We start from the raw sequence: 22,955 nt of genomic DNA on the forward strand, positions 1-22,955 counted from the left end.
CACCGGAGGAAACATTTTCAAATTAAGAACTGTTTTGTGTCTAAAGTTATCTTATATATATATATATATATATATATATATATATATTATGTATATCTTAAGTTATTATATATATAAATATAAGTGTCTTAAGTTACCCAGATATTTCTTCTTATGTGCGAATACTTTTTTTTTAAATTTGATTTGTTGTAGCCTGATATTTCTACAATGTTGTATATAATACATTTTAACGTTGTATCATCTATAAGGGAACAACAACAGAACCATTATTTATATGGCAAATTTTAATGTAATTTTAACATATGTTTTACTGGTGTACCGAAATAAATAAATAAACACGTTCCTTTGACCACAAGTGTTGCAAGTTATAAGTTAATAATAAAATAAGTATTGTTAGATCTTATGGTTGAATATTACGTAATTCCCTATATTTTGTGATACAATTTATATAATAGATACAAACTGTATCAAACTGTCAGATGTTTTTGGCTGTCGTATTACAATATAAAAATTATTTAATCTATTTCATAGTGATAACTTTATAAAGGATGTTCGGAAATTGGTTTACAAACTTTTAAGCTTTTTGTTGCGAAATGAGCATATAATATATACACATTCACCTCTTTAAAGTTTTTACACCTATAATTATACTTGTATGTATTTATATGCGATCCAATATACACTCTGAGAACCTTATACTGGATATCTGGAAGCTATGCTAATATTTCTGTAACAGTACTGATTTATGAACTTTAAACTTTTACATGTCATTTGTAAATTATTAAAAAGGATAGACAATATTCAAGTCAAATATTGACAAAAGCAACATATAAAGAAAAAAGTATCCTGTGGAGGTGCTGGGATTTGAACCCAGGACTTTCAGCATGCGAAGCAGACACTCTACCACTGAGTTACACCCCCTGTATTTATGTTAACAGTAAATTAATATTAATATCAATTGCACAGCGCATATAAAACTTTCACTTACGTTTGTTTTTATAAATACATTGATAGTCGCGTCCAAATTAAAGGCCGTTTAGTTAAATAACACATAGAGTGACCTATGCAAAAGGTCTTCGAGAAGGTACCTCGATATAGGCTATATAAGGGATATATGTTTATCGTTTTTGCTAATGTCGGATAAGTTACTGCGCTAATTTTACATAGCATTTATTATAAATTTATATGAATAAATATATATATAGATATCAGCTTCTTTGATACGACAGCTAGTTTGAAATAAACGAAACCCTTTTGTTGCATACAATTGCATTTATTTTTGTCAAACGAATGTAGATGGCGTTGATTTTAAAATTGTATTTTTTTTGTACATAAGCAATGTTGCTTTATTATCATTTCAAAAGAGGACATCCACTGCTGAATATAGGCATCCTCCATAAGTTTTCTTTAACAGGTGGGAAGCCATCTGCAACCAATATCTTCTCAAGACTTTGACAAGATCATATGTCCACTTTATGTGTGGGCGTTTCTTCAGAACACTAGTACGCGGATAGCGGTAGACCGACTATGATGTCTTTGGGGGAGACATATGCCTTGCAGAGAACCTCCATCGACTGACATGAATAAATAACTGAAAATATTCTACACCGCACAGGTCTCATAACTTGGCTACAATGTACCTTCGGATGCAGGCTGCCAATCGTGCAAGGAGGAACCATTTCTTTCTTAGTCCCAACGCTGGCCATCCTAGGGCTGCCGGCATGGAAGTGCCCAGAGCCTCATGTCCTGGCAGCTATGACGGACGAGGAACGTCGGCACGTGTGGACCAGTCGCATGTGTGAGCTGTCCGGAGCTATAGCAGTGTCTGCACTCTTTCAACTCTTCTGTGGTTCGTATTCTTCTATTCGTTCTCTTGCTAATGAGACGTTGGCTCTTCCTTTAATCGCTTAAACGGGGGATTCGTGAAAAACGGAAACAAGGGTAGACGTAGGGAGTTCTGAGAAAACGAACGGTCACTATAAAAATACTTCAATGCTGATTATAGATATCCTAGAATATTTAAGAAGTTCTTCAACTGCACACTTAAGAAATTATTTATTATTTTCTTTTAGTTCTCGTATGCATATATATTGTTTGGAGGGAGAGGAGGCAGGGTCTAGTTATTACCAGTTTTTTTTTACTAAAAACTTTTATTAAAATCTCTCAGGATATTTCGGGATCATCGGCTCCTTCCTTCGTTTCGTGACCCCATTGACGATCGCGCCCACGGTCGCGCTTGTGGGCCTAACACTGTTCGATCACGCAGCCGAGGCAGCTTCCCAGCAGTGGGGTATTGCGGCTGGGTAAGTACGCTATTATTTTTACTTCTTTTAACTGGAGCCACAGAAAGAGGAAAGTTTTCAGTTTTCAAAAACAACCTTAAAGGTAATAACTTCTACGTTTGGCACCAAAAGTTAAAATAAAAATGTCTGTTAAAATGATACTTGTAATGTAATCATATTTCTACCAATAAACTGACATACTTACGAATATTGTATATTTAACTTAATAATTATAAATAAAATTAATATTTAAATTGAATCGAATTATTACATATTGCAATTACTGATGTCGTCCTAAAACGAGATAAAAAGATAAGATCACAAATAAATAGATTATTCATCTATTACTATCATTAACTTTATATTTATTATTTTCAATTTAATAAGTAAAAAATGTTTATTTATTATATAATATATAATAGCATAAATTATTAATTTATAACTTTTGAGTATGTTAATATGTTTATTAAAAATTACAATATGTAACAAAAGAAAAAGGTACATATATACCACTAAAACGTGCGTAAATTTTATCCTTTTTTTGTGAAAATATGAGTATATGTAAAGGAGTGAATTTACAAAAATGATTATTAATAACAAACAATTTTTTCGTTAATCGAGAAAGGTTTCTACATATGTCGTTAATAAAGTACAAATTAAAAAAAACAACACACACAACATTGCGGGCCGCGGTTTAATCAGTCCTGCCATTTATTAGATTACTTGTGTATGTCATAAGAATGTAATAAAAGCCTAATTAGGTAGAGATACAGAAATTCAAGTAACCTATAATGGCATCTTTCAACTTCAAATATATGGCTAGAGGGATCTAATAAGCGCCCTGATTTATGAAGATAATCATAAATTCAGACAGATTTTGTTTAATTCAAATGGATTTTAAATTAAGAATATAATTCATCGGGGGTGTAACTCAGTGGTAGAGTGTCTGCTTCGCATGCTGAAAGTCCTGGGTTCAAATCCCAGCACCTCCAAATGTTTTTTGAATACTGTTTTTTAAAAATACAAATCATTAAAAGCAATATTTCTTAGATCAGGTTTATGATAAATCCTTGTTATGGTCAACATTTCTATTCGATTACGGAAATGACTGTCCGCAAAGCCATATTGAAAAGCTATATTTATATGTAAGAAAAAGACCAATATATAGCTACTTTCGCCATGCAGCAGTAGTCGTGCAATAAAGTGCACCGCCCGCCAGCTCGCTGATAAATGCGCATGCGGTAAACAATGCGAATTACACAACTACCATCGTTAAATCACTCAACACGTATTTCACCCCTCCATGGGGCATTCTCAGGAGTAATGTTACACCGATTAGTGCTGATTAGTACTCTGTGTTTGGCACCTATATATTGGTCCTTTTCTTACTTAAGATGGAATTCCGCAAAATAACGCCTGAATCCATTAGATATATTTATGTGTGTAAATGAATGATTAACTAAATATATTCGTCTCAGTTCTGAATTAAATGTTTCAAAAAAATATTTTGCACCGTAGTGTTCTTTGTTCAAATTTGAAATATCTTAGTAAGAAGTTTGAAAAGATTTTTCTAAGATAAAATGTGAAAAATGACTTGGTAGTTTTAATATTTATTTTTGATATTAAAAGCTGAATCATAATTTAATTATTAGTTCGACTACAGTAACCAATTAAGCTTGGGTTCGGCATGGGCAACCTGGGCATAGGGTGATAGGCACCCTTACTCTGAGGTTAATGTCCCAAAACAGAATATCCTGTACTTTACTCATATCCAAGCCGATAAGCAAATTCTTATTGGTGAAGGTTATGGTAAAGAGACAGTGTTATTCACGCTCACTGTCCTCGGGCTCAGGGGCTAAAGAGCGAGGCATGCCATCGTGTCCGTCGAATGACACCCTGGTATAGTCGCACGAAATGGTATTTTAAAAACTGAACATTGATAGGGTAAAGACGCTAGTAGATGGCCACTTAACGCAGTTCCATTCCATTTGTAGGCATTCCTAGGTTGAATATAATTATATTTACTTAATTAAAATGTTATGTAATAGTTTGAACTCCACTTTATTAGGAACTTATGAACAAATAACTTCAAGCGAAAGAAATTTAGCAGATTTTTTTAAGAAAGAAAAAAAAACGAAAACTCTAGTAGATGGCCACAAAAAATTCAGTAGATGGCCACTTCCTAGCTAGTAGTTGCCCACCTCGTTTATTTTTGTTTATTAACACATGTGTCACGTGTTATACCACTTAATGAGTAAGTTAGTATGAAAAGAAAGAAAGAAAGAATGTAAAGTTTATTTCTTTTATAAAAAGAATGAAAAATATGTCAGTAAGTACTTAATAAGTTTTTTGCAATTTTTCAATCATAGTTATAGTGAAGTATTTCTCGCACATTGTACAGGTCTCTCGTTTACTGGTTTTCGTCGGCTCTTCTATGCTTGTCCTTGTTGTTACATCTTTATTTCTTTTCATGAAGAGTCTAAGAAAAGTTTTTCCTGGCTTATTTTCATCGTTTGAAAACTTGCATTCTCGCTTAATGCCCTTAAGGTACCGTTGAATGCTAAAGAACAATTGGTCTGTCGTTATGGGGAAACCAGCCTTAGCGGAGTCGTACACCCATGTGCATATGCGTTGTTCTTCATCCTTAGTTAGCGTAGGAGCAGGCCCCATTTTCCTCTCAATTGGCGATTTCCCTTTTACTTTATTTGATAAAGTTTATCGGGGTACCCCAAATTTTTTGGCTGCTTTTCTTATTGAGGTGCTGTGCAGGCGCACATCCTCAACGGCGTTTTTCATTGCATTCTCCTCATAACTTAAAAAAATTTGCTTTGTTTCCAGGCATCTAAAAGAAAAAATAATTCATTAACAACGCACGCGGCCTAATGTATAGGCCAAATAGGTATATTTTTAGTAGTTGGCCAAAATTGAAGTCAGTAGTTGCCCACCCGGACCATTACTGAAATAAAAGAAGATAACACAAGTATTTTTAAGCTGTTTCAATGCTTCGTGTATTTCGGTCAAATTTAAAGATATTAATAAAATTTTACATATAAATTTCAAAACCTCGGTAGTTGCCCACCCCGGGCAACTTCTAATTTTTATTGAAAAATAGATGCCAGTAATGGTCCTCCCCCTCCGTTACTAATGTAAACAATCCGAATTCACTGAGTTCATAAAAAATCCTTGCAATACTTCTGCAAATTCCAAACCAAATAGTTTAGCGCATAATTGCAAGAAAATTCTTCAAAATTTGCAAAATACCAAAAGAATATCCTTAATAAATTACTTAAGAAATTACCTTGAATAACTTGGGACGCCGATGCTTAACAGTGAATATTCGCCATTTTGTAGTTACAGAGCTGCCAGCATTCACACTTTTATCTACAAACTATTAGATGGTGATACCATCTCATAAGCTAATAATATGCTAAAAACAATATTTAAAACTCTTATTTTTTAACACTTTATATCAAAGTGGCCAACTACTGGCGCATGGCCATTTACTAGCACTTCTACCTTAGGGCGTCGTTAAAATAAACAGAGACATAGTAAACACTGTAATATGCATGAGCAAAAAAGGCAATGAGGAAATATTGAACGTAATTGTAAAAACGAAGGCACGGACGTCAATGTCTGTGGAATATAGATCATAAGAATAAAACTTTGAGAACCCTTAAATCTCAATGTTAAACGTACGTAATATAAAGCTGAATTATTAAGCTATATATATTAAGCTAGTTCCAATTTTCTGAATGACCTTTATGAACGTGACCTAACTGGTTCGTGGCTGAAATGACGATTTTTAAATAAAAGACTATAAAGAACAAAAGTTTCGTAAATAAAATTTCTGTATATGATATATTTGGAGGTGCTGGGATTTGAACCCAGGACTTTCAGCATGCGAAGCAGACACTCTACCACTGAGTTACACCCCCCGTATCTAACTATTCGTAATGTTTATACTAATTTTGAATACTTGATTACTGCATGTAGTCCTCGATTTCTGTTGCTAAAAAGGCTTTGTTTTCCCACAGAAAAGTTGAACTATGAACACGCACACACGCACCCACAAACACGCGGACATATGCGCACACACACTTACACATACACGCATATATATATATACGCTATATATTTATATATACAACATAATAAATAGTAAGATGAACGATAGCGAAGTGAAGATATGGTATACTCGTATATGTCACAGAGGTGAGAAGTGGTCCGAGTAACAACGGAATAGATAAAGTTGATTCATTTTTTTAGGGGTATGTGGTAAGGTACACGCTTCTATTACTTTCTTCACTGGACTGGTTCCACTCCACTTCACTGGACTGGTTCACAATAGGTTGCACGCAGAGAACGCTGCCATTCGTCGTCTGGAAATCTCGCGTGCGAGCAGTGAAAATCATATATAATTAATGTATAAATTGTGAATTATTAAAGATTGTATCCCGGGATAGGTAGATGCGAATAGGCTTTCCACTAAGTGGACCAACGAGTTATTTAAGGTCATGGGATGTGAAGAATGTGGGCAACACAGGCGTCCATTCGCTGAAAAGAAGTAGAAGTATCCCGGGATTTGAACCCGCGACATGCTATCGCAAGTCTCAATCCTCAATCACCAGGCTACCACTGTAATCATTATGTATAAAGTGAAGATTCTGAAATATGTTATATTACTTCACGGGGCGCGGGGGGTTCTCTGAGTACCTCCACAGGTTCAAGCTCAAGGAGGACCCCTCGTGCTTCTGTGATCCGGGTGTGGACCAGACCGTGATCCACCTTGTGACCCGATGTCCCGCATTCGGGGGACTCCGGTTTGGCTTCGAGTGCCGGTCTGGCGTTGAAATCAGGGAGGAGTCAATAGCCTCCCTGATAAGCGGAAAGGATAACAGGGAAGAATTCCTCTCTTATTGCAAAAGAATCACACAATATGCAATAGAAAGAAATAAAAGTTAGGCATAGACAACAAATAAAAACTAACAAGACAAGTTAAAAAAATAAAATAATATAAAACTGTGATATAGAATAGATAAAAATGTGATATAATAAAAATAGAAATTAAGAAAATGTAAAATGAAAAGAGGATGAAAGAAAGGTAAACAGAGCAAAAGGGAAAGAAAGCAGAATTGTGGCATAAAAGAATAGAATGAAAGATTATGTGAAGTATGAAAGTAGAGAATGAAAATAAAAAAATAATTATGTGAATAAATATAATTACCCATAAAGTTCCTGTCCCATCAAAGATAGTGGTACGAGAGGCCCCCAATAGCGGGGGCCATAATAAAAAAATGTTATATTAAATTTAACTAAGACAGGGACTAATATATAGCTACTTCCGCTATGCAGCAGTTATACGGTCTAATATCTGAGGATGCCCCGTGGAGGGGTGAAACACGTGTTGACTAAATTAACAGTGGTAGTTGTGTTTCGCATTGTTTATCGCCCGCGCATTTATCTGCGTTGCACTTCATTGCACGACTACTGCTGCATAGCGGAAGTAGCTATATATTAGTCCCTTTCTAACTTAGGATGAACTTCCGCGAGGTAACGCCTGAATCTATTAGATACATTAAATTTTTTGCACTGTATTGTATTATATCAATGCATGTAGACATGTTTAAAGAGTAAATTTATATTGATTTACTTCTCAACGCATTCCGCTACGATGTTAGAGCTGAAGCCCCAGTTTTCTAGTTCACGGCGTTCATTGACCCCGCCCCGGGCTTCGCAGTAATTTCACGCCTCCGACGCTGTCACGTTACTGACCTCCGACAATTCGGTTATGTCGATCCAGGTCAGTTTACTTATATGACTTTAAAGCTTATTTTGGCTAAATCTAATTGATTTTAGCGTCTATATCTTTATTTAATAAGTACTAATGCATTCCATTTTGAATGCGTACCTGTAATTCGATTAATTACATATAGTACTTCATGTGATAGAACGTAATTATTAAAGTGATTTGTTATAAATGCGTAGGTTTGAAGGGATGAATGTATAGCTCATTTGAACACAGAAAAAACAAAAGCTAATTAGTCAACTAAAAGCTTTAGTTTCACATGCCTATTTCCAATCATACTGTATAAAGTGATCAATCTAAAATATGTTGACATATAACAGACGAACGATTTCAGTACAAAGTCTTCATGGACGGATATTAAACAATAATTAATTTAAAAATGTAATAATTTGAAAATTACAAACGCTTTCTCTTATTATATTATCATTACCATTATATACTATCTCTGAAACTATATTCTTCTAGGTGAGATGTACTATACATTAATTGATAACAAATGTACTAAACATTCACCGATTTAAAGCTTTCATATCTATAAACTATCACCCTGTATAAGTAATGCTGCATCGAGTTTTATTGCACTAATGTGTTTAATAAGACAATGCGTGCTTAGTGGCAGTGTACGTCTAAACTACCACACACCATGCACACATTGTACATATAAATAATAATATTATTACAGATATAGAATGGGAAATAAATATTTTTTTGGCCCCCGCTATTGGAGGCCTCTCGTACCCCTTAATTTGTTGGGATCAGGGTCTTTGTTTACAAATAAATTTTTCAAAATTTTATCTTTATTCTTCACTCACTGTCATTCTTCTGAATTTCTTTTATTCTTACCTTTTTCCCTTCACAATATCTTACATTTTGTTCTTTCATTCCTTCTTGCTTTCATCGCCTTCCTTCCATCATCTTATTATTCTTAGGTGGCTAGGTACATTACAACATAAATAGATTAATATTTAACAATAAATAATTTAGGTAAATAATAAGGAAAGAATAATTAGGTATAATAAATTAAATTAAATATGGAATTAGCGGTAAGTAAAATGTAAAAAATAGAAATAATAATAAATGTAACAAATATAACTTGAGGTAATGATAAAATGAAAATAAATATACACTATTTTAACATTATCATTTTAGTCGTACTTTGTCCATTGGTGCACATAGGCCTCCCTCATAAATTTTCAATAAGGCGTTTTATAATAATATTAATAAATCATTTACGTTACGTGATAACTAAACTGAATTAAAAATAATTTAACAAACAAACAAACACCTCTATAAAGAAATATTTCTTTTATTCAACATTAGAACTTTTTTTTGGCCTTTCTCTGCTTCTCCAAGTATTATTGGTGTGAAAAAAAAACAGGAAGAAACTCGTCAATAAGGCATCTTTTTAAAAAAGTTTAACAATATGGATTTATACATATACACTTTATCAGATATAGCCTAAATAAAAACGAAATAATCACGCGACATAACTGATAAGGATTCATTTAAATATCGCTATGTATGTATATTATTTATTGAATCTTTATTCAACAGACATTAGCGTCCGTGCCTTTGTTTTTACAATTGCAATTACATTTAAAATATCTGTATTTTTTTTGTTCACGTTTCTGCATGTCAGTGTTTTTTAAACTAAGTTATTGTAGTCTCTTATACAATTTTCTAACATAAATCTTAAATTAGTTTAAACTAAATTTATATAAGATGTTTTTTTAATCGTTGGTGTCGTGTTTGTTTTCCGCGACGCCCTAACAATGTTCAGTTTTTAACATTACGTTTCGTGCGACCACTTCCTCATCCCTACTCCGTATTGCTACAGTATACTCCGTATAACAAATTAAGAACTTGTCATCAGTTCCTGGAAAGAAGATACTTGGATACTTAAAATAAGACTAGAAAAAAACAGGAATTCAGTATTCGTATTTGCATAGTCGACGATAAGCTCTGTTTTTAAATATTTAATGGAATCAGGCGTTACTTTGCGGAAGTCTATTCTAAGTAAGAAAAGGACCAATATTTAGACTCAAGAATGAATCAGAGATCAGAGGGGAGATCAGATGGCACAAGTGTCTACTTAAATCTAAGTTTGAAGGCTCTTTCTTTACTTTACTATCGGAGTGGCGCAAGGGACTCCTAGAGTCACTCAAAACACTGTGTTTGGCACTAATCGGTGTAACATAACTCCTGAAGATGCCCCGTAGAGGAGTGAAACACGTGTTGAGTGAATTAACGGTGGCGGTTGTGCAATTCGCATCGTTTGCCGCATACGCATTTATGAGCGGGCTGGCGGGCGGTGCACTTTGTTGCACGACAACCACTGCATGTGCGGAAGTGGCTAAATATTGGTCCTTTTCTTACTTAAGCTCTGTTTTATTATTTAGTATTCGTATTATTAGTGCGCTTATTCTTATGTTGGGTTTTGTATGTGGACTTAAAACTAATGTTAGTATTGTCTACTACTAATGCTAGTATTATCATGTTAAATTGACAAATGTTTGATTCGCGGAATGCCTTCTCGAAAAACAGTTGTATAATGTCGAATTTGTTATCCTTTATAGCTTCATTTAATTCGAGTAATAAAAATGGTAAATATCTTATTTTGCTTATATTTTTCATGTCGATATTTCGCCTCGAACTATGGCAGAATTTTTTTTGTATATACAAAACATTCGAAAGTATCCCTGATAGAGTTTAAAGGGTGTGGATTGGTTTGGTCTTCCAACGTAATTCGTAAGTCGACGGGGAGCTGAAAGCACAGGTGAGAACAGGAACTCACGGGGCCGAAAAGGTCATGGGGTCAACGAACTCCGGCGTAGCTCTATCGATTTTATGTTTCATTACGTTTTATACTGTAAACGTTCTTTAATATTTTACCGCTCTTGGGTATATATATGTCTAAGTAAAGCAATTACATTTGATATTTGACAAGTTTAAAATGAAAAAAATAAAATAAAAAAACAGTTGTTGTTTAGTGTTTCCACTGGTTGATAGGTATTTAAAAAAATGTCAATAAAATAATTAATGAATATAGCTACTCTCGTGAATTAGTGGTAGCCCAGTGGTTAGAAAGTCGCGGGTTCGATTTACACACTTTGTGCATTAATAATATAGTATTGCCTCTGCTCACAAATAAGTTTCTAGAGGATGTGCAACAGCGTCTTCTGTATAATACGCTGCACTCACCAACTCGCCTGCTAAGTGTGGCGATTATGGTATATCCCCAATAGATATCTTTATAGGAGGCCTATGCTTTTTAGGGCCGTCTTTGGGCTGAAAAGACGAAGTTTGTAAAACAAATATCCTAAAAAAGGAGGTTAAGCCTTTTGGCAAGAATAAATTTTTGTAACATTATTATAAAATAAAATTGCAAATAGTTATCGATACTAACTTTTGTATATATATAAAATGAACGTACGTCTGTCTGTATTCGATATATTTAATAATGATACACACAAACCCTGTGAATCTTTATGAAATTATTAGGTATATCATCGGGAAGGTTTTGAATTTTTTTTTTATTAATTTAAGTTTGAGATTTCAAAATACGCATTTTTTCAGGTTTTTAATTAGATACATAGCAACATTTGAACCGGTACACCTTGTTACTCATATAAATTGATCATAATTTAAAAATATACCTTTGTTATGTATTTTGGATTCCATAAAAACTCTTTTGTAGGCAACTGTGTGTTGAGTAATGTTTTACAATAAACTTTCTTATTATGCCTTTGAATTAATATGATATATAATCTAAAAATAGCATTAAAAAAAACAAGAAGGTAAAAATATCTTATAACAATGTTTAGGATTTATAAATAATAAAAAGCATTGGATGTATAGCTCTAAGTAAAAAAAATTATGAGATTAACTTTGTCGTTTGTTCTGTGATCCGGGAGCGCTTGGGATTCTGGTAGCCATGTATTTTAAATTGTAGGATGCGTTATAAGAGTATATATGTGTATATATATATATATATATATATATATGTATGTATATATATGATTCTAATTTCTATGCAATCAGACTTCTCTTTTCCCATTCTCCTCTGTCACATCAGATCAGTAAATATCAGGAGTTTCTTGAGAGAATGAGTCGGATTCTTTCTGAAATAAATAATTATTAACAATTAAATATACATTCACTTAAAGAATAAGTCAAGTTAAATCAGTTATGGTAAGGGTATTTAAAAAAAAAATTTACCAGCCCACCGCCCGAGCCAATGAGTACCAGGGCGGCAGAGCTAAGCAGGGGCGGCGCTGTTTCCATGGCAACCCGGTCGTTGCCCCCGCCGCAACAAGTGAGCTGTATTGATTGCATTCGCATCACGGATGCGCGTTGCATGGTGACCTATTTAACGCGGACCCGGGGAAGCGCTGCCGCCCTGGTTACCTGGGCGGACAAGTCACCGTCTTTTCCTTTTATTTTATCCACAAATAGCAGCTTATCTTCTATAAAGTTAAAAAAAGAGTTAAAAGTCCCCCCTAGAGAAGCTAAAAAACCCCTAATAATAAAAAAATAATGTATTTTTAATCTCTCATGATAATCATTGTCTAACATAACTTTGTTTGAAGTCCTAAGAAAGCGTTAATTTAGTAGACATTCAAATTTAAATGCACTTTTGAATTGATTATTATTTTAACATAATAAGCAGTAAGCTACCACCGGTTCAAAACGCTGATCTGTTGAGAAGAGCCGCCAAGAAACTCGACAGTTGCTATTTTAAAAGAAATTTAACATTTCTTTTATGTACATTATAATATCAACCATGTCAATGAGTCAACAAACCAAGTTCCACACATTTCGATCGACTAATAACTGTTGAATGCTATAATAATATTTTTTATTTTAGATTTAAAACTAAGAAACGGTATGTCTATGATATATCGTAGAAATAAAATATATATGCGTATACTCAGACCCATTAACGATTTAATTACTTTTAAAACAAAATTTATGTGTTACTTGTTTATTTTTATTTCTTGAATTTATTAAGTGTCAATATTTTTCACAAAAGATTTTAAATTATGCAGCAAATTGTATAATAAAAATGTGTAAAAGCAGCCATTACAATACCGATTACTTTAAAAATATCTCTCAAGGTATCTCTAGCTTTTAAGCTACAAATAGTCGACGATAACGATGAAGATGACAATGATGACGATGACAGCAATAAGGATGACGACAATAATGATAAAGATGATAATGATGACGATGAGCGCTATAACAATGACGATGATAATGATGAAGATGACATTGACGACAATGACAGCAATGAGGATGACGACGATAATGATGACGATGACAGCAAAAATAATGACGACGATAACAGCAATGACTATGACGATGCTGACAGCGATGATGATAACGGTAACGATTATGATCGTCTTTACAGTTACGATTACGTTGACTATGACGACAATGACGATAATGATGATGATGTCGAAGACGGCGATGATGATGACGATAACGATAACTATAGTAAATATGGTGACGATAATTACAAATATGACAACAATTACAATAATGATAATATTGTAACGCCAAATAACCGCAACAAGAGTTAAACTAAGTTTACTGATAACCGATATTCGGTTGTGTACCTTACTTATTATACATAATAGCTTAATTGCTACCTTCCAACTTAAACTTTTAACAATACTAATTAACCTATTTACTCAGGGAAGAGCTAATAGTCTTTACTTTCATTAAGTTGTGGACAAAGGACTTGCAACGTGAAACTCTCCGGGATAACTTTAACTTGTAGAAGTTTCCGCTTACAACTTGAAACGGAACGGCTCGGATATAAAGATAAATTTGAAAATTTATTAATAATTTTATACTCTATTACCGTTAGTTGGCTTGACTTCGTATTTTATCTGAGAAGTTAGTTTTGACCTGCTTTAGACAATATTTTTAATAATCTATTCATTTAAGTGCCAGACAAAACTTATTTGTAAGAAAAGGACCAATATTTAGCCACTTTCGCACATGCAGTAGTCCTTTTCTTACTTAGGATGGACTTCCGCAAGGTAACGCCTGATTCCATTAAAAAAAGAAACTTTTTGACACAGAATGATTGGTTATTGGTATATGTTATCCGAAATCAATGGATTCAGAATTAAAAAAATACGTAAAATCGTTTTGAAAATTCTGATTATTGTTTACTATCTATCTCTGTATACTTTGGGCTGTTAAAAGTTATTAGTCAACATTCAAATAGAAAGAGTAAATTAATGTAATATGTTTCAGAGTGATCACTTTATACTGGTTGAATTTATGTGTGAAGAAATAAAACTGTTTCCTGACAAATTGGCTAAATATTCACCTCTTTGAAGCTTTTATATCTAAAACCAATGAGCTTTATGTAAAAGTTGTAAGTAAATTACTTTGCAACAGATCAAGCAGGTTCATTGTTCTTGTAAACTTTTCTTTCTTTGATAGGGATTGGAAGAAGACAAAAAAATGGAAGAAGTTTCACGATGAACACGTTTGTATATGGAAAAAAATGCAAGAAATCTTTTGTAAACACAGTACTTTTTTATAACTCTGAATATGTTTAGCAAAATCTGAAACAGGTTTTGAAAAAATTGTTATTGACTTACAAAATTTCGTAATTTGAAATTTGAAATTTGTGAGTCGTTGTAAGACAATTGTAATTTGGTTACTTTTTTCTCTTGTTAATTATGATATCAGGGTAAAGATCAAGTAGAAGTTTGTAAATGACACTTTGTTTGTGTATTTAGGTGTACTCTTAATTGGTCTTCGGTCTTCACACTTCACCTCACAAGCACACTGTTCAAGTGAATTCAAAAATGGCAGTGAGATAGGCATATAGTGCATAGAATAGATGGCTTTTAGGCGACGAGTGACAGTGCAAGCAGAGATACCATCGTGGGAACCTTTGGGCCTAGTCACTCCATGGAGCTTCCACTGAAGTGATCTGGCGAGATGTAACCGCCTGATCCTCCATAGTCATAATACTTAAATTGACAAAAAAAAAATAGCAAAGGCCCACACGACTAATACTGGTAAGTAAGACATAAACAATAAGCAAAGATTCGAGGAAAACCTTGACCTGGAGACGCATAGAAAGATCTGAGCAAAAGGCATCGACCTCCTTGTCGATGGACCAATTTGAAAAGTGGGGAGATTGGCAAACGGGGTTTTTAGTCGGTTAGAGTCCGACACTGCTTGGGCAACATTCCCAGATGTCCAGGAGAATTTTCCCCATTTGCTAATTAGCTCTACAACATTAGTAAAAAAAAACCACCTGATCCTAAGCTCCTCCGAGTACCTTCGAGCTTTGCGACTTTCAAAGAGATTTTAGGCTAGGCGATTTCTGCGCCCTACCATATTTAACCCACGGATTCTGCAAATGGTATGTAGGCAGCAGTGACAATCCGATCCAAAAAAAATGGGCTCTGGGGTCTATAATTTTAGAGTGGAGGCCACGGACCCAAACATGGACGGAAACGACTTTGTTGATGAATGCAAAGCCCTTCAAACCGATCTTGTTGGAAATCTATGTGGGAACTCTATGTCCACAAATGGACGTCTTATCACTGAAATGATATTGATGATCAGTAACGGGGCCGACAAAATCCGTCGAAACATTAACAATTTTCGCTTCTCCCTTGTACCATATGCTACAAACTCAATGGGCGTGTCATAGTTTTGATTACGTAGGTAGCTCGGTTTAGTTGCATACATTGGCAGACTAGATAAACTTGAATATTGAATTTGTCGTCATACTGTTTATAGAAACTGTGTTTGGTTCTACAAAACACTTCTATGTAATATTTAAATTATCATGTAAGTTTACAAAGTTTCATCATGATTTCAACCGTAAGACGTCAGCTTCGCTTCTGGGTCCCCACCAGAGACTTTGAATACGACTGGTAAGAAACAGCCTGCTTCTAGCAACTTCCGACAAGCTTAATAAGCGTGTCTGTCCGATGCGTCGTCCCACGCCAGAACCATAACGCTCCAGCGGCCATCTGTTATAACTGTTAGGTGGCTAAAATGTTGTCATAACAAAAACTCGAGAAGAGTAGTATCAAATAATAATTGTATAAAAAAGAAACTTGGGAATGAATTGTTCTATCTATTGTGTTTAAATTTTTTTTGTGTGCTCTTCTGAGTGTGCTTCGAGCCCTCGTAGCATTAAGTTGTAAGATGCCATAATACACATTCTTGCCATGTTCACAACTGGTCACTGCAAAAGATCCTAAGTGAATGGATATATGAAACAAAATAATATTTGTCTGTTGGTTGGTTGTTGTTAGTCTGATATGTGCAAAGGCAGAATCCACTTCAAATGCAAATCGCAAACTTCCTAATTTTTAGTTAGGATTCTAAATAGATTATCTTATGATTTCACACCACTAATATTACTACTATTGAAGACATTTTCTAATTTCAGATGATCAGAATGATCTGCATCATTTGTGCTTTTTAAATACTTGCGTTTATCTTCAGCATATCAGTTAAGAATGCTTAAGTCATAACGCTTATTAAGCCACTGTTTATCTGCAATACTTGTTTAATAAAAAACTAGACTGAAAAAAGTTATTTCTTAACTAACCATGAACAGGGTACTCGAGTTTGTTCCGTCGTCTCGGAACAATGGACGCAGAAAGCCGTGGCAACGTTTCCAGTCAGGTTTTTTCCAACTACTTAATCCTTTACCGCAACGTGTTTTATGGTTAACCTACTTTAGCTCGCTTTATTGTTTAAAGTGATCAGGCTTTGTTTACCACCGGAACACTGCATTATTGTTGCCAGTTTTAGTTTTAAATTTATAGGCATATATTCGCACTATATATTCTATCACTTGTCTTAGAATTCGAGTAACGTGTAAACCATCATCTCTACTGATAACACTATCACAATCACCACCATTAAAAACATTATCATCTTTTTCGCCTCTCCTACTTTAACCGCTTTTATTTTCTCAGTCTTTACTATCATTTTCACTACCACCATTATCTAAAAACTGATCAAATATATGACCTTTACTAGCACCAACAGCTTCAATGTCATTACCAATATAAAAGTCGTCATCTTCAATGCTGCCCCCACTAGCATCTAATCGTCACTGACAAATTTATTATCATCGTTTCCGGTACAGTCACCATCATTGCCGTCACTTTCTATGCTATTATCACTGCCACAACTAATATTACCAACTAAAATACATTTCACTAGAATTTGAAAATTAGTAATGAAAGTCACTATCGTTAATAATTGGTTCTCAGATTTCAGGAACATGTCTAAAAATTTGGCATCTTAGAGAGAATCATAAGTTGTAGTCCAAATTGTAAACCAAACACTTTATTTCTAAAGCATATAATCTCTAGAAGAGATAAAGAAAATCTAAATAGTATTATTGCACAACCAATGTTGTTTTACTTTATAACTTATAGGAACGGTTCATCATCAACATCATTTCAACTATAGGCGTTCTTGTGCTTTGCTGGATCTTCTCCAGAAATTTGTTATAGATTTGGTTTTTTTTTTGGCCCCCGCTATTGGGAGCTTCTCGTACCCCCTATCTAGTTTGGTACAGGGACTTTATTTACACATAATGTTTTCAGAGTTTTATCCTTATTCGATACTCACTTTCATACTTCTCAATTTCTTTTTTCTTTCCTTTTATCCTTCACAATATCTTGCAATTTTTGTTCTTTCATTCCTTCTTGCTTTCGTCGCCTTCCTTTCCTCATCTTTTTCCTCTTAGGTGGCTAGGTACATTTATTTTCCAATCTTTATCTTTATTTTTTGCTATCACAGATTTGTTTGGATTTGAACTTTTTAATACATTGCTAGACTTGTCTTATATTCTATTATTATTTGATAAGTTCGTTTACATGTGCATTTATTTAATTTTTGGTTCTAGTTTTTCTATTTGGTTTTGTTCCATTTAGTAGCATTACTTACCACTCTGCGAGCAAACGATAGGAATGATGGGCGAAGGTTATCGTCGCCTATCATTAACGCGATGCTTTCCATATCTACTTTCAGTTTAGTCGACGTTTCCAGGGCACTGCGCATCTATAGGTTTGGTTAGAAGTAGCCTATGTCTAGTGTCTTTCGAAAAGTTTAGCATCGTTGTCTGTCCACCTTATGAAGTTTTGTTTTTGTCCGTGGTATTAACTCTAGAAACTTTATAACCCTTACCATGTGATATCTAAATGTTCATCTCTTTGTTTGTTGATTTATTCAACCGTGCGTCTTTCGCTTGTACCATACCTGTATAGTGAGCGCTCGGTTCCTGATTGTCAGTGCTGTCCCCTTTGTCTGCTTTGTCCACTGACAAAGGCCTGCCAATCAAAGCTCCCTTTGCAGGTCGTAATACCTTATCTCTGGCTATAGATCGATTAGTGCTCGAATTTTCGATTAAATCATCTGTGCTCGCAGTTTTAGGTGTGTACTCGTATCATATGTATATACAGTAACATTTAATTGAAATTTTTATCAGCCATTTACTTACTTCTAGGTGTGACTACATGAATTACTGTATACTATATATGAAGGTCCTTACCTACCGATCCTATGGCAAATTGGAAGTCTATGTTCAATAATGGACTTTCACAAAATGATGACGAAGTTGGTAGCAAAGTTTCCTAAACATATTTTTACTTTGACAACCTAGACTGCTATTTTCTGAGTCTCAAATTATTTATCATTGTGTAATTCTAGTCTAGTAATAAGTAATTGAATAATTCCAATTTACGTTCATAATTTTTTATATATTAGGAGCAAAAACAATAAGGTTATAAATATATAAAAATGAATAGCCATAAATGAGAAGGATGTGTTTGTTTTTCTTAACTTAATTTCTCAAAGCGGATAAGAAATTTTTTTGCGATGCAGTGCAAAATAAAGATAGACATCTTTAACGTCGAAATAATTGGCAAATTATCTTTAATTATGTGTTCTAGATATTCTAAAATTATTGTTCATGTTCCGATATTTAAATTTACTTCATATTTATTTGCTCCATCTATATTGGTGGCGCTCAGAGTCCTTGGTTTAATATATTTTTTTACCTGACTTACACTGTTGCCTAAATGGCATTTACCGATTGCAGAAGGTGGCATGGCGCTGAGGGCTTTTAATCTAAAACCGAAGGTATTTGACATAGTCCAATTAATTGGCCAGTTGAAGATGAACAGGCTACATAGCGCGCAGAACATATGGCCGCTGGGGCCTTAAAGTTCCACAGTAAAAGCCACAGGCTAAGATGAACAGATGATTTTGTTAAAGTCGCCGGAAGACGCTGAACGCTAGTCACTTTCAGCAGGTCCTGTTGGTAATCTATAGGAGAGTCCTATGTTTTATAGTCTGACGTCCTCCGGGTGAAACGGTGATAATGAAATAATTTGGGGACCATTTTCAATGATTAATTCATTTGTGCTCGCGTTTCTTTGTGTTTTACTAAGATACGCAAAATATCTTTGTGTGTATGTTGATAGGTAAAAGGACGCATCACACAAGTAAATACCGAAGGCTTATAAAACTGACCCACATAAAGCACGCTTTGATACGTGTTGTGATATACTTCTATGAAGCAAATAAGCTTTCGTTCTCACACAAAGCTTAGCGCGGGTATTCATTAAATAGTTTGTTTTCATATAGGTTTAATAGAAATTGTTTAAATAATAGATGTATTATATAAAATGTTCGCTATATTTAAATTTTATATTATTTTTTGGTTTCTTTGGAGATATCTTTCGGATGTTCAAGATACCCTGCTCTGGTGGGAGGATAGGGTTATGTGGGATTTCTACTCACTAAAACCTCCCCGGTGATCGCTTTCTGGGCGTTGTGAGAGATTGCGATATCTCTCGATCAGAGATCACCGCGCCATCATTTTTAATATAAAAATCATATTTGTTACGTACGGAGGCGTAAGAATTTAAGAAATTATTAAGTTTGGTATGAAACAAATAAAGGTTGGGAAACACTGTTCAAGCCTGATAGTAACACTATGTTAATCTTTGTCAACACTCATATTGTGTTTAGCATCCCAACTCAATTGTCCAGAGAGGACCGAAACTCGACTTGATCGATTACTGGCAGGCTAAGTTTACTGCCTTTGAAAAGCAATAGCAATAGCACCGAGATATATGGTTAAAGAAACGAACTGAATATTTATCTTCTATAAAAGAAGACCTGTACGCCATCTAGGGCGCTAAAAGAGATCTAACTCGAGTATTCGATAAGGAAAGATTCGAGTGCGAGATGGAACTGAAAGATAGGGTTAGATGTGATACCCTCGCAGATGGGAGACAGAGAAGGCTGTCATATCTTCTTAACATATTATCACAGAACTGCAAAGGAAGTGATTAACAGACAAAAATGGAAATAAGTGTAAGAACAAATTAACCAACAAAGTAACAAAGTAACCAACTGTGATATCAAAGAACCTGAGGAAGAAAGAGAGACGACGTGTGTAAGGACTGTAAATAAATGTAAAGTTAGAAAGAGGATAAAGTGATATTGTGAAAGAAGGGGGAAGAGAATGTAAACAGAATGATGAAGAAATTACGTCTGAAATACATTCCTGTCCCTATAATAAATTAGGTAAAACGAAAGCCCCCCAAAAAAGCAGTGGCTTTATAAAAAAACAGAGAACTAACACAGTGTACAAATTGAATTATATCATTTAAATCTAAACTACATCCTTCAAACCAAAAGACAATATTACTTAACCCCTTGCGGTCAAATCGGAAACATCTCTTGTTAAGGAAAATATTATATATGTACATATTTAGATGTAACATAAACTCTAAAATAAAATAGAAAGTTTGTAAAGTTTTGCGGTGTGTTAATTGAATATTTCTTTTTTGTTTTGTTCCAGCACTTTCATTTTGCTCACGATATTCTCGCAATGTATGACGGGAGTGAAAATACCAACTCTCTCGTACCAAAAAGGATCCGGTTTTACCATACTATGGTTTCCGCTCTTCAAACTTTTTCCGGTAAGTAACCGTATTGTCACCTAGCCTTTGTTACACAAATGGTTTTTCAACTACAACTTCGTTTTTCAAATTACAATAATATTAATAATTTGTATGAAAAGAATTTAACTTTTAATTGTATTGAAAAGTATAAGGTTTGGCATTAAAAAATAAATAATAATTTATATAATTATTGCATACAACAATAACAAGCAATTTAATTTGTGAAAACATAAAACACAAACACGAAATATTAAATAGTAATGTATAACATTATTAATAATATAATTCACACACATGAAAACATCTCATAATTGTTCCGAACGGAATGGTATACGTGTATGTGCACAAACACTTGACTAATACCAATCGTATGGATCATTTTCAATAATTGTTTTTGACTAAATATCTACATTTTGATGATTTCACAACGATTCGGTTATCTTTATCACCCTACTTCATTTTTATGTCGTAAATTATTTCAGAACATTTTGGCGCGAAAATAATAAAATACAATGAAAAATTATATAACATTGACAGGTTCCAAATTCAAAAGTGATATTTCGTTTAATTTTAATTATAATAGTATTAAAGCGCAGGAGGGCCTTCTCAGAATTTATGTCAGGTGGGCGTGGTCGCGAGAGGTTATGAAAGTTTGAAAATTAAAGTAAGTTTTCTTTATGATCACTTTCTTTGCGCATTCAGATAATAACAAAGTTGGAAATTATAATGATTGATACGATATCGAGCGATTCGTCGCAAACGTTGTGCGCCGGCGACCCTACATTCTAAAACTGTCTCGATCCAAGATGGCCGCCCCGCTACCATAGACACGACGCTCCGCTAGTGACTCTTGACGTTGACTTTGACAGCACGACAACGCGACCGAGCCGTCAAGTATTTACGGCCAGACTACGTACATATTCATTTGTCAAAAATATTATCGACGTGGATCAATTATTGTGACCATATAATCGCATCTTTAGTACAAACTTTTTTATTTGGTCACTTTTGGCGTCTTTCAAATAAACGCCCTTTTTCCCAGATCTTACTTTTTTTTAATTCATGTCGTAAGTCAAAATAAACATTCCTGATAAGTAAGCAATGTAAGTTTTTTAGAACAAAGTTATTTGAGTCGGTATATTGCTTTTTACTTATTGCAAAGGATTTCAACCCTTAAGATCTACTCACGGTATTACGCCATCTGTTGTACCCTTTGCTTCATTTTGCAGCCTTCGACCTTACAAGCCTCGAAGGTTTAACAAACCTATTAGAGTCTGAAAGTAGAAAGAATGTTTATTAAGCTGATGTGTGTTTCTGTGGCAGGTCCTCCTGACGATAGCGATCATGTGGTCCGTGTGCGGCGTGTTGACCGCCACTAACGTTTTCCCTGCTGGTCACGCCGCACGTACGGACCTTAAATTGAAGATAATTGAAGATGCACCTTGGTTCCGGATACCTTATCCAGGTTAAAAATTATTTATGACGTCATAAGAACACCTATACGACAGAAGCAAGAATCGAACTGTGCTTTTCTGTAGTGGCGTCCATCTTTTAGGTTAAAATACTAGTCGCGGTAAACTCTAACTCTCTCTTTCATTCGTTTTGCTGGTCGAAGTCATCGCTTTCAAGTCATAAACTTCATTTCAGCTGTAGGGCGTCCAATGTTGTATATAAGCCTCTTCTATAGATTTCCAATAGGACCGGTCTAAAGCGGTCTACATCTAGCGCCTCCCAATGACTTAGTCCTGTCCATCTCGCGCATGACGGTCTGTGGTCTTATCCTCAGAACTTTCGCCCCAGAGGCGATCTTTCACAAGTGTTCTTAATACATAGAAATAATTTTCCCAGCTGTAATATAACCTTGATATTTTATTAGGTTTT

General features: G+C 34.4%; 1 protein-coding gene and 3 non-coding genes across 4 annotated transcripts in view; 2 read left to right on the forward strand and 2 right to left on the reverse strand.

Moving 5' to 3' along the window:
- The window catches only part of LOC137932253 (solute carrier family 23 member 2), a 56,505-nt gene that overhangs the window by 26,228 nt on the left and 7,322 nt on the right, over positions 1-22,955 (forward strand). Inside the window, exons 5-8 of the mRNA XM_068775857.1 lie at positions 1,616-1,849; positions 2,168-2,303; positions 20,972-21,092; positions 22,398-22,539. Of these exons, the coding sequence (XP_068631958.1) occupies positions 1,616-1,849; positions 2,168-2,303; positions 20,972-21,092; positions 22,398-22,539 (633 nt within the window). The remainder of the gene's footprint in view (positions 1-1,615; positions 1,850-2,167; positions 2,304-20,971; positions 21,093-22,397; positions 22,540-22,955) is intronic.
- On the reverse strand, positions 850-921 carry TRNAA-CGC (transfer RNA alanine (anticodon CGC)). The gene has a single exon. It is a non-coding gene; the product is annotated as a tRNA-Ala (tRNA).
- On the forward strand, positions 3,203-3,274 carry TRNAA-CGC (transfer RNA alanine (anticodon CGC)). Its single transcript has one exon. It is a non-coding gene; the product is annotated as a tRNA-Ala (tRNA).
- Positions 6,146-6,217, reverse strand: TRNAA-CGC (transfer RNA alanine (anticodon CGC)). Its single transcript has one exon. It is a non-coding gene; the product is annotated as a tRNA-Ala (tRNA).

This window comes from Battus philenor, unplaced genomic scaffold (assembly GCF_028537555.1).
Source record: "Battus philenor isolate CCGP_79_NKW_IND1 unplaced genomic scaffold, ilBatPhil1.0.hap1 SCAF_9, whole genome shotgun sequence".
NCBI classification, from domain to species: domain Eukaryota; kingdom Metazoa; phylum Arthropoda; class Insecta; order Lepidoptera; family Papilionidae; genus Battus; species Battus philenor.